This window comes from Pogonomyrmex barbatus, unplaced genomic scaffold (assembly GCF_055798465.1).
Source record: "Pogonomyrmex barbatus isolate J1 unplaced genomic scaffold, ASM5579846v1 scaffold14, whole genome shotgun sequence".
Classification (NCBI taxonomy): Eukaryota; Metazoa; Arthropoda; class Insecta; order Hymenoptera; family Formicidae; genus Pogonomyrmex; species Pogonomyrmex barbatus.
The window spans coordinates 2,631,490-2,647,455 of NW_028297110.1; the positions used below are offsets into that span (position 1 = coordinate 2,631,490).

The 15,966-nt window shown below is 31.4% G+C and overlaps 1 protein-coding gene across 1 annotated transcript; it reads left to right on the plus strand.

Moving 5' to 3' along the window:
- The first annotated feature begins 1,682 nt into the window (after nucleotides 1-1,682).
- LOC105425098 (facilitated trehalose transporter Tret1) lies at nucleotides 1,683-14,488 on the plus strand. Its single transcript, XM_011635678.3, has 7 exons — nucleotides 1,683-2,145; nucleotides 2,625-2,871; nucleotides 3,678-3,810; nucleotides 10,955-11,160; nucleotides 11,484-11,897; nucleotides 12,198-12,775; nucleotides 13,008-14,488. The coding sequence occupies exons 3-7, from the start codon at nucleotides 3,734-3,736 to the stop codon at nucleotides 13,332-13,334; spliced, it is 1,602 nt and encodes a 533-aa protein (XP_011633980.2). The 5' UTR covers nucleotides 1,683-2,145; nucleotides 2,625-2,871; nucleotides 3,678-3,733; the 3' UTR covers nucleotides 13,335-14,488.
- The last annotated feature ends 1,478 nt before the right edge of the window (nucleotides 14,489-15,966 follow it).

A 15,966-nucleotide genomic window follows, 5' to 3' on the forward strand; every position in this document is an offset into this window, starting at 1 on the left:
ATATATATATATATACGTACAATAATTTAAAGCTATATATGTAATCTAATCTATACGCAAGATTTTAGGAAAAATAATAGCAAGAATCGAAGAAATGAATAAAAATGATCAAATTTTTTTTTTATTGTTAGAAATAAAATGATATATAGTATTATATAATATTATATAATATTAATATAACATTATATAATGATATATAATATTTCTCGGAATAGATTCCGATGTAGCATACAATATATTGCTGCGAATCATTATCAATCTGCATATATATTTGTATATATGCAGATGTATAGATATATTTATATCATTATTGTATAATTCACCAATTTTACCATAAACCTGAATAGTAATTACGAATAGGTGATATTTCCTTTTCCTTTAAAAAAAATATCAATTATTTAGTGTAAATATATCATTAGATATTAAATTAAAAGCTATTTAAAGAAGCTATTACTCTATCTCCATTCCGCGGGAAAGAACCCGAAATAAACTAGGTAACAAGTTGTCGTTTGATGACATCATTTGACGTCAAGATGATGCTGAATAACGTAAGCTTGTTACCTGAGATTCTTTCTCGTTTATGCTCCGTTTACATTTATAAATAGTTACGTATTTAAAACATTAATTTTATAAATAATTTTTTTTTCAAAACGTGTATGTTATAAAACCATAATAAATAGAGTTTATTTATTACTTTATTGATACGTAACTTTACTTCTTTTTTTTTTTTTTAGAAAAATCTACGCGTACAATAATCTCAAAAATGATCTCGGAAGATTTTTTATTTATCGACGATATTCACTGAAGAATGTATCATATAAAAATAAATTTATCTTTAAAAAAAATATAGATATTAGACTGTAAAGTGATTTTGAATATTAATGTATAAAATATTATGTATAAAGTGATTTTGAATATTAATGTATAAAATATTATATAATATATAACAATAATTTATACATTAACAACAGCAATGTATATTTGATGGTGCTATCAGAGGCAAATAATTTATTCTAATTATTAAACAGCATATAAACAACATATATTGGTATATTTATCAGCATTAGAAATTGAACATTCCTTGCTCATATTTTGATAAAATATTTTGATATATATAATATACATATAGAAATATATAAAAAGTGTAATAAAATTCTCCCTTATACTATATATAAATTTATATATAAATTATACTCTCTCTTATATATATATATATATATATATATATATATATAAGGGAAAATATTTAGTATAAGGGAAAATTTTATTACACTTCATATGTATATATAAATATATATATATATATATATATATATATATATATATATATATATATAAAACAAAACAGCAAGTAACATATAACATTATATATATAAATATATATATATAACATTATATATATATATATATATATATAACATTATATATATATAAATTATAAATGAAATTTATAATTTGAAGTGGCTTGATAAAATAAATATGTTTAATTGCAGCGACCGTTCGCCCCCGCTGTCTCGGTGTTCTCCATCGCATCGACGGCCCTTGATCCGCACGTATCGCGGATATAATCACGATAAAATGACCGAAGCGAAGAGAGAAGGGAGGAAGAGAGGTCACGCGTACGCGTATGTACGTACTTATTCGTCCACACAACCTCTGTTAGGAGGAAGGCAGGTGTCGAAGGAGGGAGCTCAAAATCGAAAGTACAGCTCGCTCACGGCTTTCGCGCCGCGCGACGTTTAGTCCATCTCGGTGTTTCGATCTAATGTAAACCGGCAATCTTCCTCCCGACCTCTCTACTACACTAACACTTTCTATTTACGTGATTTCTCCTCGGTTCTCTCGGATCTTGTCGCGTGTAGTCTCGAAACACCAAGTCTCTTCGCGACGCGAAACGCTCAAGAACTCCCGCGAACGAACATTCTTCATCCTTTCCTTTTCTCCTCTGCGATCTGGCAACTGTACATACAAATAATGCATAGAAAGGCCCGCTTCTGATTGTAAAAGAAAGAACAAATTGGAAAATATTTTTATAGTTCGATATCGCGCCTCGACTTCGAAAGAAAGTTGAAATGAAGAACAATTAGATCGACAAATGTGTGTGGAAAATGTGATGTTCAATTGGGAAAGCTTTTGCATAAATAAGTTCGTAAGAAATTTAATAACAGTTCAAAAATAAACTATCTGACCAATTGGAAATTTTTCGATAATTCATTAAGAGATTAATTCCTTTGTTGACAGCAAAAATAAATTTCCTCGCGAATTCAGATATATGTAACTATAAATTGATTTTACGGATTTTATAAAGCTTATAATTACTTGATAATTTTATTTTCGCTTTTAATAATACCATATATCAAACTAATCGACGAACTAGAAAAGCCACGAAACTGGTAATTTTCTACTCGAGCAATTTTACAATCCCAAGAGATAATCCATGAGAATGATTTTAACAAGTAGTAAAGTTTCTTTCTGAAGGAAAGAGAAAACTAAATAATTGAGGTCAAACAAGTAAATCAGTTGGAAAATATCAAAACATTAACACAAAAGCAACGAAGAATAAATGGCAAACATTGCTTGCGTGCAAAAGCATAAAGTTAGCATAACAACATGAAAAATTACAGCTACTACTTCCTTATCTGATGAATAACAAAAAGGCGTTAAACATTGGAACGTAACCATTCCTGTAACAATTCGAATTCCACTTGAATCAAATTAAATCCCTTAGGACGCTTCAATCCGACCTGAAGAAATCGTTTTGCTAAAAAAAGTTTTTCTTTTTATTAAAAATTGATCGACTATCCGCCAAGTAGAAAGTGTCGAGAGGATCGTCGTTCGCTTTTGCTGAAAGCACCTACAATCTCTAATCAGGTAAGAAAAACAAGATCCGAATAAAAAATAATTAAATCAAGATTAATCGAGAGAAATTTAATCTTCTGAATCTAGGATATCCGTTATCGCATTAATTTATAATTTTTTTATAAATTCTTTCATTCATTGGTGATAAGCACCATATTGTTGAAATCCGAAGACTTTTTGAGATGTTCGTCAAGCGATTTTCAACGCTTTAATAGTAAAATATTATCTTTCTTCAATACTTTATAATTTTTAATTGAATGTTTAAATAAAGTTTTTATTAAAGTAAGTTCTATGATATTGATATTAAACAAAGAATATAAATTTATCGCTAAGCATAATCTAGACGTTCATTAATCGTTTATAATTTAAAAATTATATTTCAACATATCTATTTAGAGAAAATGCATTGCAAATCGCACGCGAAATTCATGAAAAAAGCTCATGGAAAACTCTATTAGCTTTCTTTAATAATGAAGTTATTCGTTTCACTTTATGAATAAATAATAAAGTAAGTTAAGCGCACTACAATAATCAATAATAAAAATAAATTATTAATCGCACATGCTAACAACATAGTTACAAAAGTAGATTGTAATATCTTTTTCGTCGATAAAAGTAAATCGAACGTGGAATATCGGCTTGCTGAAGTCATTATGAACATCCGCTTTCGTAAGTCCGTGCAAAAAAAGTCCGCTCAATTTGTTGCGATTCTTTTCGATCTTCGCTCGCTGGGAAGAAATGAAGAACCATAATTATGATTTTGCATCTTTATGATCGCACGTGAATCTGATTGCATATTGCATATTTTACTTCAACAGAAGGTTATTCTCGTCGCATCAACTCCGTCGTTTCTTCGACATGCAAGAGAATCGGCATGCGTGAAGATAAGAAAGTCGAACCAGAAACGCCAGCAGAAATGGCAACTTCTGAATGCGTGGAGAACGGAAAGAGGTGCGTCACAATTTTTCTTAAATTTCACATGCTATATTTAATTCTCAACAAACAATTTACGATTCCCGAATAAAAATTTTTTGAATTGTAATGCAACTCTACAATATCATTTTAGAAAGAACATTGTTGCAGAAAGAGAGTTCCATCTGAATATGTCTTTCTTTATATTTTCTCAAATATTTGTAAATATTTATAATATACTTGTAATAAATGCTCATTCTCTAAATGAATATTTCTTCAAATTTTTTTCTGAAAAAAATTTTATACATTTAGAATGGATAAAATATCTCTAAAAATATCAATTTTCCAAATGACAGATTTATTCGTAAAAAAATATACAAGAAAGATAGAGAATTTCTATTCGTAAGATTCTTATAAATAGCTTTTACAATTTCGTCTTTATGTTGGCCTTGAGTTATGGAACTTTGTTCGACAGCAAAGTAATAATCGGAAGAATATAGCGCTTAAAGGTACAGACATACCGTATGCACGTAACATGAGCTCATTCCTTTGTAAATGTGAGTCGATGTTATACCATAGACTTTAAACTATCAGCCACATTATTATCACGTTACATACACGTGCTATGATTTTGTGGTAGCGCACATTTTTTCAACGTGATATATCACGTATTATGTGTATAACATTTAAGAATGGAAGAACTGTCGATCGAAGGTGTATGGAAAACATTCCCGTGTTGTATGATATAAAATCACATCATTAATCAAATGAATCAAAGAATTCGTAAAGCGTCAGAAGACTTGGGAAGAAATTGGACAGGATTTAAAAATGACTGATAAGTTTTTATTCTTTGTTTTATTTTTACAGATTTTACAAAAATAGGATATAGCTTCTTGAAATATATATTTCAATAAACTATATAATTTCATAATGTATGTACTAATTATTCTGTAATCTTCCTTTAGGAATGTTATCTGTTTGCTAATTTGTTACACGTTTCTTTTTTAAAATCACATATCACAGAGTGATTGAGCACATGACATAAGTATATTTCCTAAGCACGATATCATGCGTTATTGCATTCAACATAATATCACGTAATATCAAGTGAATTCGTCACGTCACGTGAGTACCTGTGAGTATCTATGTGTACTCCACCTTTAACGGTCTTTTCAATATCAATGTATGTAAATACGTTGTGTAAGATTCCGCGATAATCGTGAGATTCTTTCAGAAAAATTCCATTACTATTCTTAAAAAAAATTATTGTAGGATGATGTCACTCGATCGAGTACCGTACGATTTTTTTCCTTCCAGAATATTTCTACGCTGATACAACTGTCAAAGTCAATATATTCTCTTATAATATGTCGAATATACGTCGAATAATTCAGGGTTAAATGGGCCCATCTCGCAGGACAATTTTTTTGTTTATGTTCGTTCCAGCACATTTGCATTACATGATTACAGTTTTAATGCAAATATTCAGGATATGTAGAAGGAACTCGGCGTTAATAATATGCAAATGAAAACAAACCGAGAGCCTGAGAGTTCATTACTCAAAATGTGGTTTATCGACTTTCACGGTGATTTCGCGGCGAGTCGAGCACAAGTCATCGTAATTGCGGGTATCATCAACCTTGAAATGACGGATCTAAAGAATTAAAAAGCCAAGGTGCCGCATCTAATTGGTTTTCAAATGGGCATTAGAGGGGAGGTTGTGGCAAAAACACGTCAATGACATAATTTCGCGAGTTCCGCGAGACCAATGTAGACGTATAATGACGGTATAATCGCTTCTCGAGATTTGTCAAACGATTAAGTACGATGAAGTAACAAAGATAATGATATGAGAAATAGCTTCTGTCGTCTAAGTTTTGCTTAACGCGCGTTCGTGTAAGTGTATGTTGAAATTTGGCATATTATCGAATTAACCACTTATAAAGATGTCTGATAGCGAAACATAAAGTCAGTTTTATATATATATATATATATAAAATCTATTTTTTATTTGTTAGCTGGTCCATTTAAAAAATAAAATCTGAATCATTTTATTTCATCAAATATAAATATAATGTTTCTGATAAATTAATCATATAAATTAATCAATAAAAAAATTAAAAGAACAAAAATATTACAAATAAAAATATTAGTAAAGATGGCAAGTAAATTAAAAACAGTATTGAACATTTTGTGAGCTCAAGATGTCAAGCACACAAGATGTACATATCCATTTATTAAAATTTATGACGTTTCAAGACAATTTACGTGCTACACGTTTGTGATAAAAATATCTCATGTATCCTTTACCTTTGTTTTTTTTAATTATTTCAGAAAAGAAAATTATATACTGCAAAGTTATATGTGACTAAATTTACAACTTCAGATAAAATTTGATAAAATATTAAGAAAAACAAAATATTATTGAATTGTTAACTTCATCATTCTTAATAATTATCTTTTTCGATTTTATGAGAACTAAATTATCGCGACGATATGGTTTCTTACCATAACATACACATTTTATGTTTTACATCAAAATAAGAGCACGTAATCGATCGTCAAACATATTATCCTTGAATTAATCCTCGAATTACAATTAGAAAATAGAAATAAATGAAAAAGAGATTTTATGGATTGACACTGCTATTAGATTATTGCAAAGAATAAAATTTTAATATGCTAAAGCATTTTCTACTTTATTCTATAATATTCATCGATTTGACATTTTTCACGATCATGAATTTCATCCTCTAATTTCATTTCATCCTCTAATTTCTTTTATTATTCTTCCAACCGTAATAAACGACGAGCGGCTTGCTTATTATATTTTGCGGATTAGATAACGAATTAAAATCCAGACATGAATCCGCGTATGTTGAGAGATAAGATTTAAGTCGGGCGACGCATCGTCAATTAGAAATCATTAAATCAAATCGCAAGATTAATTACCTTAACGCCAATCGTTATTAAGTGAGACCAAAATAACCGGCAGATAATAATAATAATAATAATAATCTGCCGTTCGCAAATCGGGTCATTGATCGACAATCTCATTGCATTAATGCCGCCTTCGTCGCCTTAATAAACTAATTAATACTCTACGCGTCGATCGGAGCTCTCGGCCAGACGAAGCTAGCTTTGCATTTGATCAGGTGACATCGAGAAATCTCATTAATATAATAATCGCTTTAATCGGTGCTGCTTCTCCGAAGTGGCGAGACGTTTTTAATCGCACGGTAAAAAAATCCTCGATGCAGCTCGCGTTCTTAGATATTAGACCCGAAAAAGTGCACTTTTGTGCAAGCTTGACCTTGTCATGCAACAACGTGGCGATACACGTAATGTGTAATAACGGTAGTAATTGACGAAGATAGGCCCGCGTTCAATTGCAGTATTCAACACAGTGCTTCGTGCTTTTTGATAATTGTTTGACATGATAGACCACATTACAGCCAAGGATAGAAATATTACGAGATAATGTTATCTGCGAGGAACAGAATGACGCAAAAGTAAGATATTCGTCGCACGTGTCGCTTTTGTAGATGATACGTTACGAATGTTTACGTGAATTTTTTTCGCTAAAAGAGAAAAGATTTGTGTGTAAATCCTGTACGATAATAAGGTAAGTTAATAAAATAGTTAACCAAAAAGAATCTTCAGTTAACTATTTGCGAAAATCTTTATATAATTTGTCTAATGCTACGAATATTTTATCTTGGGAAAGAGACACATTTTTATCTTTTAAAGGCAAATATTACGCAATTCGGTTAATGCAATATTCGAATAATGGAAGATCCGAAATAATGGAGTTTCAAATAACGGACGTTCATAGTTTTTGTTATGACAGAATAAACCGCAAAGCGGTGATAAAATCCAGTCACTAAGCCCGTTGTCGAGGCTCGACCGAGTTTTTAGATAATCTTTTGATAAAATCTGATTTCCTCCGGCAATCAATGCCGTAGGTCAATTAATGTCCTATAATGGTGGAACAGCATTAAAGTCAATGCACATCACGCGCATGCGAAGGACATTCGGTTAACATATTTCATGAGTGATTAAAATCACATCAGGGTTTGATCAGTAAATATCATCAAGTACGTTTGGTTCTTCAATATATGTCAGAAATTTCATAACCGAATGACGCATTTTTAAACTCTGTTAAATCTATACTTCCATTTTACAAAATTTTAATTTTAATTCAAGAAGAAAAATTAAATTACTAAAAGACAATTTTTGGTAAATTTTGTTTGCCCATTTCACGATCCTGTAAATCGCAACTTCGTTTTTTTATGTCCACAAATTCCACAAATAATCAAAAACATAAAGAGTATACGAGAGTGCAAGTGGGAAAGAATAATAAAGATTTATTAAAATATAAGATAATAATTAAAAACAAATAGCAATAATTGAAATTAATAATTAAAAAAATCGACGGTAATGATAATCGATTAATTGTTGTTTAAAAAAAATTAATTCCGGATAAATTTCTAAAAGACACAAGTTTGTAAGTTTTTCTTATTTCACGACTAGATGCAAATATAAATCGCACTTTCGTCGTTTTTGTCAATTTCGCAAGTAATCAAAAGCATAAAACGTGTACGAGAGTGCATGTGGGAAAAAAAAACAATAGATTTATTAAAATAATAAGATAATAATTAAAGCTGCAGCAATAGTCGAAGTTCAGAATTAAAAAATCGTCAATGTAGTGATGACCGATCTAATTATTATTATTAAAAAAAAAAAATTATTTCCGGATAAATTACTAAAAGACACGTTTGTAAATTTTTCTTCTTTCACGACTAGATGCATTCTGTGATTCGCATCTTCGTCCTTTCATGTCTGAAAAGAGTGTGAGAGAGTGCACGTGGGAAAGGACGGATTTATATGTCCGAGCAGGTGGAAAACGGGATTGCGTTACATGATTGGCCACGTTACATCATCGCTGGGCTCATTTCGTTCAAAATGAGAGAATGGCATGCACTTAGTAACAGCGACATACTTTGCCTAAAGCTAATCATGCCTAAAGCTAATCAGACAATTAACCGTCTGCATTAACCTGAATTTAACACGAATCTATGAGTAGATTTACCACGAGCGGAAAATGAATGAAAATACGAAACAGGTGAAATATCGAAATATAAGAAAACAATACGGCAAAAGTGTGTCGAGTAAATATTCGCCTAACCGCGCGACCTCGCCTATTCATTCTAATCGCTGCATTGTTCGCCGGCGTTTCGCTCGTTGTAACAATTTTAAATCATCACGATTCAACACAAAAGGCGCCTCCACCGTTATTGCGCTTATGTAATTGCGCGCGTTCTTGAACATTTGCGCAATGTAACATGTGGATCATCGTAAACCGGTTCGTTATTCTTTCTCCCTTTCTTTCTTCGCAAACATTCTTACGGGATTATTAAATGATTTTATCAGAGTCTTACGGTGAATGTAGTATCCTTTTTTTTTTTGTTTACAAATGCATAATTCCACGGACATTTCGCATTCTGTTCCAATTCATAAATATGTTCTTGCTGTTCTGTACTTTATGCAAATTTCAAACTACCTGCGATTTTTAAATGGAACAATAAGTAGAAAGAAAGAAAGGTTCATAGTTCTTCCGCCGAAAGAATTATCGATCGATTTTTTGTTTTTAGTTTATTTTCGGAACTTTTTTATGGGCTAAGTGTAATGTAAAATTTATTTATACGATAGATAATCGGTAACAAAAAAATGACGTATAATTTATGGAACGAGGTGAATTAGCATAAAAGTATTAGCATAAAATTACTGTCTGTTGCTGTCTAACTTGTCTTCACAATTAATGATAGTTCGAAGATTAAAAATGAAAAATTAAAAATTCTAAATTCTTAAAAATTCATATATAGGACATATATATATATATATATATATATATATATATATATATATCATAAAATTCTTCAAATTTTTCTTTTAATACAATTCAAAGGAATAATAATAGGCTATTCGCACTTGAAATAACATTCAGCTCTATCAGATAGATTATTGCCAAAAGCAATGTAATCATGTCAAGTGAAAGGCTGTGTAAATGATCGTCGAATACGCTTTAACGAGGTTGAAAGATTACGTTTCATTGAACTCGTGTATACTTTTGATGCATATATACTGTTTGATTTATTAATATATTTTACAATCTTTTATATATTAATATATTTCACAATCTAACTTTCATTTATAAAGATATTTTCTAAAATAATTTATTCTATATACATTTTTTATCCATGGCTACCGTGTAAGATAAGAATTTTAATATTGATATTATTTTTAACATTGTTTTAATAATATTTTCAATAAATTAATTTTTTATACGCTTTCTCTGTCTATTACATACACACGTTTGATTGTCATGGGAATAAATTTATCTAACATCGCGGATCTATGAGATTTTCCTACCTTGTCTAAAGTCCATTTAAGATCTTTTATTCGACTAATTGAGAGTTCAATGTAGTTCATGCAGACCTTTAAAGATGTGTAGCGTATTAAATTCCAAGGCCTACTAGAGTGTCAAATAGTCAGCGATTCTAAATGTTATTTTTAGATAGAAAATTGCCTATTTTTGCCACAGACAGAACGCAATAAATTACATTAATAGAAACGACGGAACTATGCGTGCAAAATTTAATGATCTTTTCTGAATCGGCATGATTTGTACGTTTCCTTTATTAATCTTCTTGCAAAAAATGAATCTATTATTAAGATGATTTCATCCAACTCTCGTGGTCATTACTTTGAATAATTATTTCTGAGGGGAATTACTAGTCATTTAATGAAAGAATTAAAACGATATATCTTCTATTACATACATACATACATTATACATTTTGCATTTCATAATTTATCCTATGCACGACATGATGTTAACAGAATTTTGCCAACTGACTATTAAAATAAAATTGTCTTTCGCTATAAAAATTATTATTAATTCTATAATTTAACAATGAAATCAATATAATATATTAAAAAAAATTAAAGTACAATTATAAAAAGACTTTTGCATGAGAAAAATATAATAAAAATATTTAGAATATATAAATATTTTAGAAAAGAAGTATAATAATAATAATAATTCATAATTTAATATATATTAAAGAAAAAGAAAGACAGTTTAATATTTATTAATTATAATGTTTCCTCTGTAATTTAGGAACGATGACAAAACGTCAGTCACAGTCGAGGAAGTATGCATTTCCAAACTTCGACAAGCAGTACCACAATGTTGTGCAGTCGGCGCTAAAAACTTACTCTTGACTACTTTCGGTACAAGCTTGGGATTCTCAACTATCCTTATCCCAGCATTACAGAGAAAAGATGCAGACATCCAAGTCACGATGGAAGAACTAACATGGATCAGTAAGAATCGTTCATAAAAATAATACGTTAAAAGAGCGCGATATAGAATTATTTATCTAGATCCTTTGCCTTAAAATATAAAATTTTTCCTTCATTTTTTTTAATAAAATAAAACTTTTATTTAACATGTTACGCTTTAAAACCTACTTAAATTTTTATAGCAGAAATTGTAACATTAATTCCGTAAAATCATAAATTATCTCAACTCAATTTAAAATTAGTTGTTATTATCGAAATGTATTATTTAACTGAATTCTCCATAATAATTTTATCTCGGTGATGATGATTATTATTATTATTATAATTTGTGTATCTCTTTCCAGGCAGCCTGAATTTATTTCTCGTGCCGTTTGGCTGTTTGGTGAGCGGACCGCTGTCGCAGTATCTGGGTAGAAAACGAACGATGATGTTGGCGAATATACCGTTCGTGATGGCCTGGTTGATATTTCACTACGCGACCAATCCCGCGATGTTGCTCACGGCACTCGCGATGACAGGTCTGACGGGCGGCCTCCTCGAGGGGCCGGTTATAACTTACGTCGCCGAAGTGACGCAACCGTACCTGCGCGGAATGCTCTCCGCGACCTCCTCTTTGGCGGTGATCCTGGGTATCTTTACGCAAATGCTCAGCGGCAGTTTGGTCCACTGGAGAACGGTGGTGTTAATCAATCTGTCCTATCCGATTCTTTGTTTCCTCGCTTTGTGCTTGGTACCCGAGAGCCCGCACTGGCTCGCCGGTGGGTGATCAATTAAATGATTCATTTATTATATAATTTATTACATAAATTTGTCGAAATACTTAATTATTATTATTTATAAATTTTAATAAATCAATTTTAATTAAGCAATTATAATATACGATTAGATATTTTAATGATCGTTCAAAATTGAATCTATCATTTTGGACGATCCAAAAAATTTTGCCTTTTTTCAAAGTAAATACTTGTTCAGGATCTAATCTTGTACTAAAAAAAAATTTGAGAATTCAAGTTTCTATGTCGTTTTAAGTGGCATGGAAAATCAATTTTTTTTTCCAGTTAAGGGTCGCTTCAAGGAATCGGAACGCGCTCTCTGCTGGCTACGAGGCTGGGTAGGCCCGTCACAAGTGGAAAATGAATTCAAAACGCTCTGCGAGGCGATTCAGAAGCCAGCCGACAACACCAATTCCGACAAGAAGGAGCTCTGGCGGTGTTACGCCAAGCGGACCTTCTACAAGCCTTTCTTTCTGGTCAGCGCGGCCTTCTTCATCGGCCACTTCGGCGGCTGCACGACCCTGCAGACTTTTGCCGTTATGATATTCGAAAGGCTGAAGGCGCCGATCGACAAGTACATGGCCACCGTGTTCCTGGGCGTCGCTCAGTTGATCGGCATCATAATCTGCGTGCTGACGATCCACCTGATGGGAAAACGCAAGCTGTCCTTCCTGTCGGTCGGTGGTACCGGTTCGTGTTTCCTCATCACCGCTATCTACGGTTACCTGAACGACGCGGAATACGTGGACGGTGCCAAATACACCTGGATACCCACCACTCTAATGATAGGCGCTGCTTTCACGGGGAACATCGCCATCAGGACGTTGCCCTGGATCCTCGCGGGCGAGGTATTTCCCGTAGAGGTGCGTGCGTATTTCCAGTTCCTTCGTTTCTCAGACTCGCTTAAAATCCTCGAGTTTTTTCATTCCGAGAATCTAATTACCGCGCCGCTTATCTTTTTTTTTTTTTATTCTTCGAATACGGATAAGTCGGCCGATCCTTTCCACAAAAAATAACAGAGACTGCCGTTTATTTGCTAGAATGCCTACGTCGCGAGCGTCGAGTTTCTCTTTATCTCGAACGATTTATCATCAGGTACGCAGCGGGGCGACCGGCGCGGCCGGTATGATTGGCTACATCTTGGCGTCGATTTCCAATAAAACGTTCCTCTACATGGTAAACGGCATGACTTTGCCCGGCACGTTTTTCTTCTACTCTCTGATCAACTTCGTCGGTTTGGGGCTGCTGTACGTGATACTGCCCGAAACCGAGGGTAGAACGTTGCGGGAGATCGAGGAGCATTATGCCGGCATACAGAACCTGAAGAATCGCCCGAAAAAAGAGGAACAGGTCACCAAAGAGAAATGGGCGGTGGAAAATCCGGCAATCGTATACGACGAGAATCTCGAAAGTAAATTATAGTTAATTATAATTATAAATCGGCGATATATCGCCGCATGATTATTTATAGCACCCGGATGTTTTCAAGAAAAAAATTATCTCAGATATCTCGTTATATTATATATTATATATTAAAAAGGGAAAAATTAGAAGCTTTTTTTTTTTATACGCGCTTGCAAAGTGCCAAAATATATATTTCTTTTAAACAAAACTGTATAATTTCAGATTATATTTAAACAGATTGTATCATACAGATTTGGTCAATTTACGTAAGCGTCTATAATTAAATGTATAATTGCGTGATTTATTCTGTTATACCTAATGCAAATTACATATCGAACAAAAAAAAAATTGTGTAAAAGGATTGATTATCGATTAACATAATGCAACTTGTATGAAAGATAATAGGTACAGATAACAGATACAAAAAACAGAACCACATAAATCAAATGGATTCCAAGAAAATGTCCGGGAAAAGATTAAAAACCTAGTATTGAGGAAAATTAGGATATAGCATTTTTTATTTATACTCTTTTATATTATTTAAAGAGACGCGATTGCCATAAAGCGCTTCTAATTTTATTGCTGATATTAACCTTTAGAAACTAAGAAACCGGATTTTCCGATTCAAAACTAGTTTCTCTTTCCGCAAAATGTCATCTTCCACATATATTAAAATTTTTTAAAGTTCAAAATAAAAATTAAGAAAATTAATGAAAGATTTTCTAAAGGTTGGTATAATTGCAGCAAAATAGTTGACTGACTTATTTTATTGCCCTGAAATTCATTATTTCGTTATTGCTTTAGAAGCTTTTATACTTTACAAAGACTTTTGCATTCTATTGCACAATTAAATATTCACGTATATTTAATAAATATATAAAAATAAAAAATATGTAACACGGGGTAAAGTTAAGCATTAATTATACTAATGAACGCAATTGCATATCATGTTTCTCTGTGATGATTCGAATACTCTGTGATTTTTAATAATCTAAACTAAAAATAAAATATATTTTGGTAAAGCACGTGTGTAAAATCACGTATATAATCATTATTACATTTTCGTTTTATGTAAGCTTGTATTTCGATTACTAAGTGACTTGTGCGTTCTCGAAAAAGTTCAGAATCTAAAACAAAAATGTATATATAAAAATAAAAATGTATATATTAAATTTTAAGTTTCTTTATAATAAAAAATATCTATATAAATAATCTGCAATATATAAATTAAAAAATTATTAGTTATTCATAATATTTTTAATAAAATGTTTACTTTTATATTTTGTCAGTCGTGCAAGAAAAGTGTAAGAAAAATAATATCTAAAATAATATATAAAATATTTTTTATAAATCAACGCGAGAATCACACGAAATTATCACTTTTATTTAAATGTTATTACACTGTCACTCACAAAACGTATATATATAAATGTGTATAAGTGCAGTATATCGAGTTCAGGTCCGTGATTCGCTAAACTCAAATGCAGATCAGCTACCCCTATGGGAGCATAAATTAATTGAGAATTCTGTGATGCGGTGGCCATCTAATGATTAAGGTGCAGCATTAATTTAAATCAATATTAATAACCATGGAGAATAACTTGCTAGCCGACTGAAATAAAGGATATCTCATGGTTCTTCAATTTTACTGCAGAGGGAACAAGTAGTCTTTTATATCTAAAAGATTGTATATATATTGATGAATTTTATATTATAAGAAAAAGAGATAGATTTTTTTGTTCACATTATAAATAGATTTTTAATTTCATTCAAATATAAATTTTAATATCAGATTTTTTTTAATTTAATTAATTCACAATTAATTGTTTCTCAGCAAAAGTTATGGAAAAAAATTTTCTCTTCTTGATAATTATTAATTCCTTATAATACATTTGTTTAATTTAAATAACCAAATAAAATTTTTCTTTTTAAAGAGAAAAAGAAGAAGCATTTAATTTATTTAAATTTTTTTAATATAGAGTAAATTTTCTATAAATTCCATTTTTAGATATCTGATTTAATTATCAAACATTCAGAGAACATAAAATTTTTTTACTATCTAATCTAAGAACAAACCATATTAATCATTTGATATTAACCATTTGTTTCCTTTCTTTTTGATAATAAGATTTCTGATAAAATTTTTTAATTACAAGTTATAAGTTAATTATAAGTTAAAAGGAGAAATATTCTCATTAAAAAACTTTAAAAGATCTTTTGAAATTAAGATACGATATAATTAATCGTAACAGACAATAAGGAATAAAAGATTTATCTAAACTTTCAAGCAAGAAGAATTTTGAACATTGAAACTCTTAAACTAAAAGACTTTCAGTCGGAGAAAAAATACGATGTAGAAAGAGATTAACAATTCCTATCAGCACCGTGATCGATCTGCAAATTTCGCGCAGGATCAAGGGACTGGACTGGAAGTCTCGCGGAAAGTCGTTCGAGGTGAGATATTCGCGGGGGAGATATTCGCATCCCCCGGATCAACAAGTGTTCTCTCTCTCCCCCGACGTGCGTGTGCTTTCTATTCACGATTATATTGATGTCAGTCGGGGTTGCTGGTGGCGCAGGCGCGAATCTCCTTCCACCCCCGGATCGGCCCGCCAACGGGCGGGGGTCGTGCCAACGAAATGGTCGATAT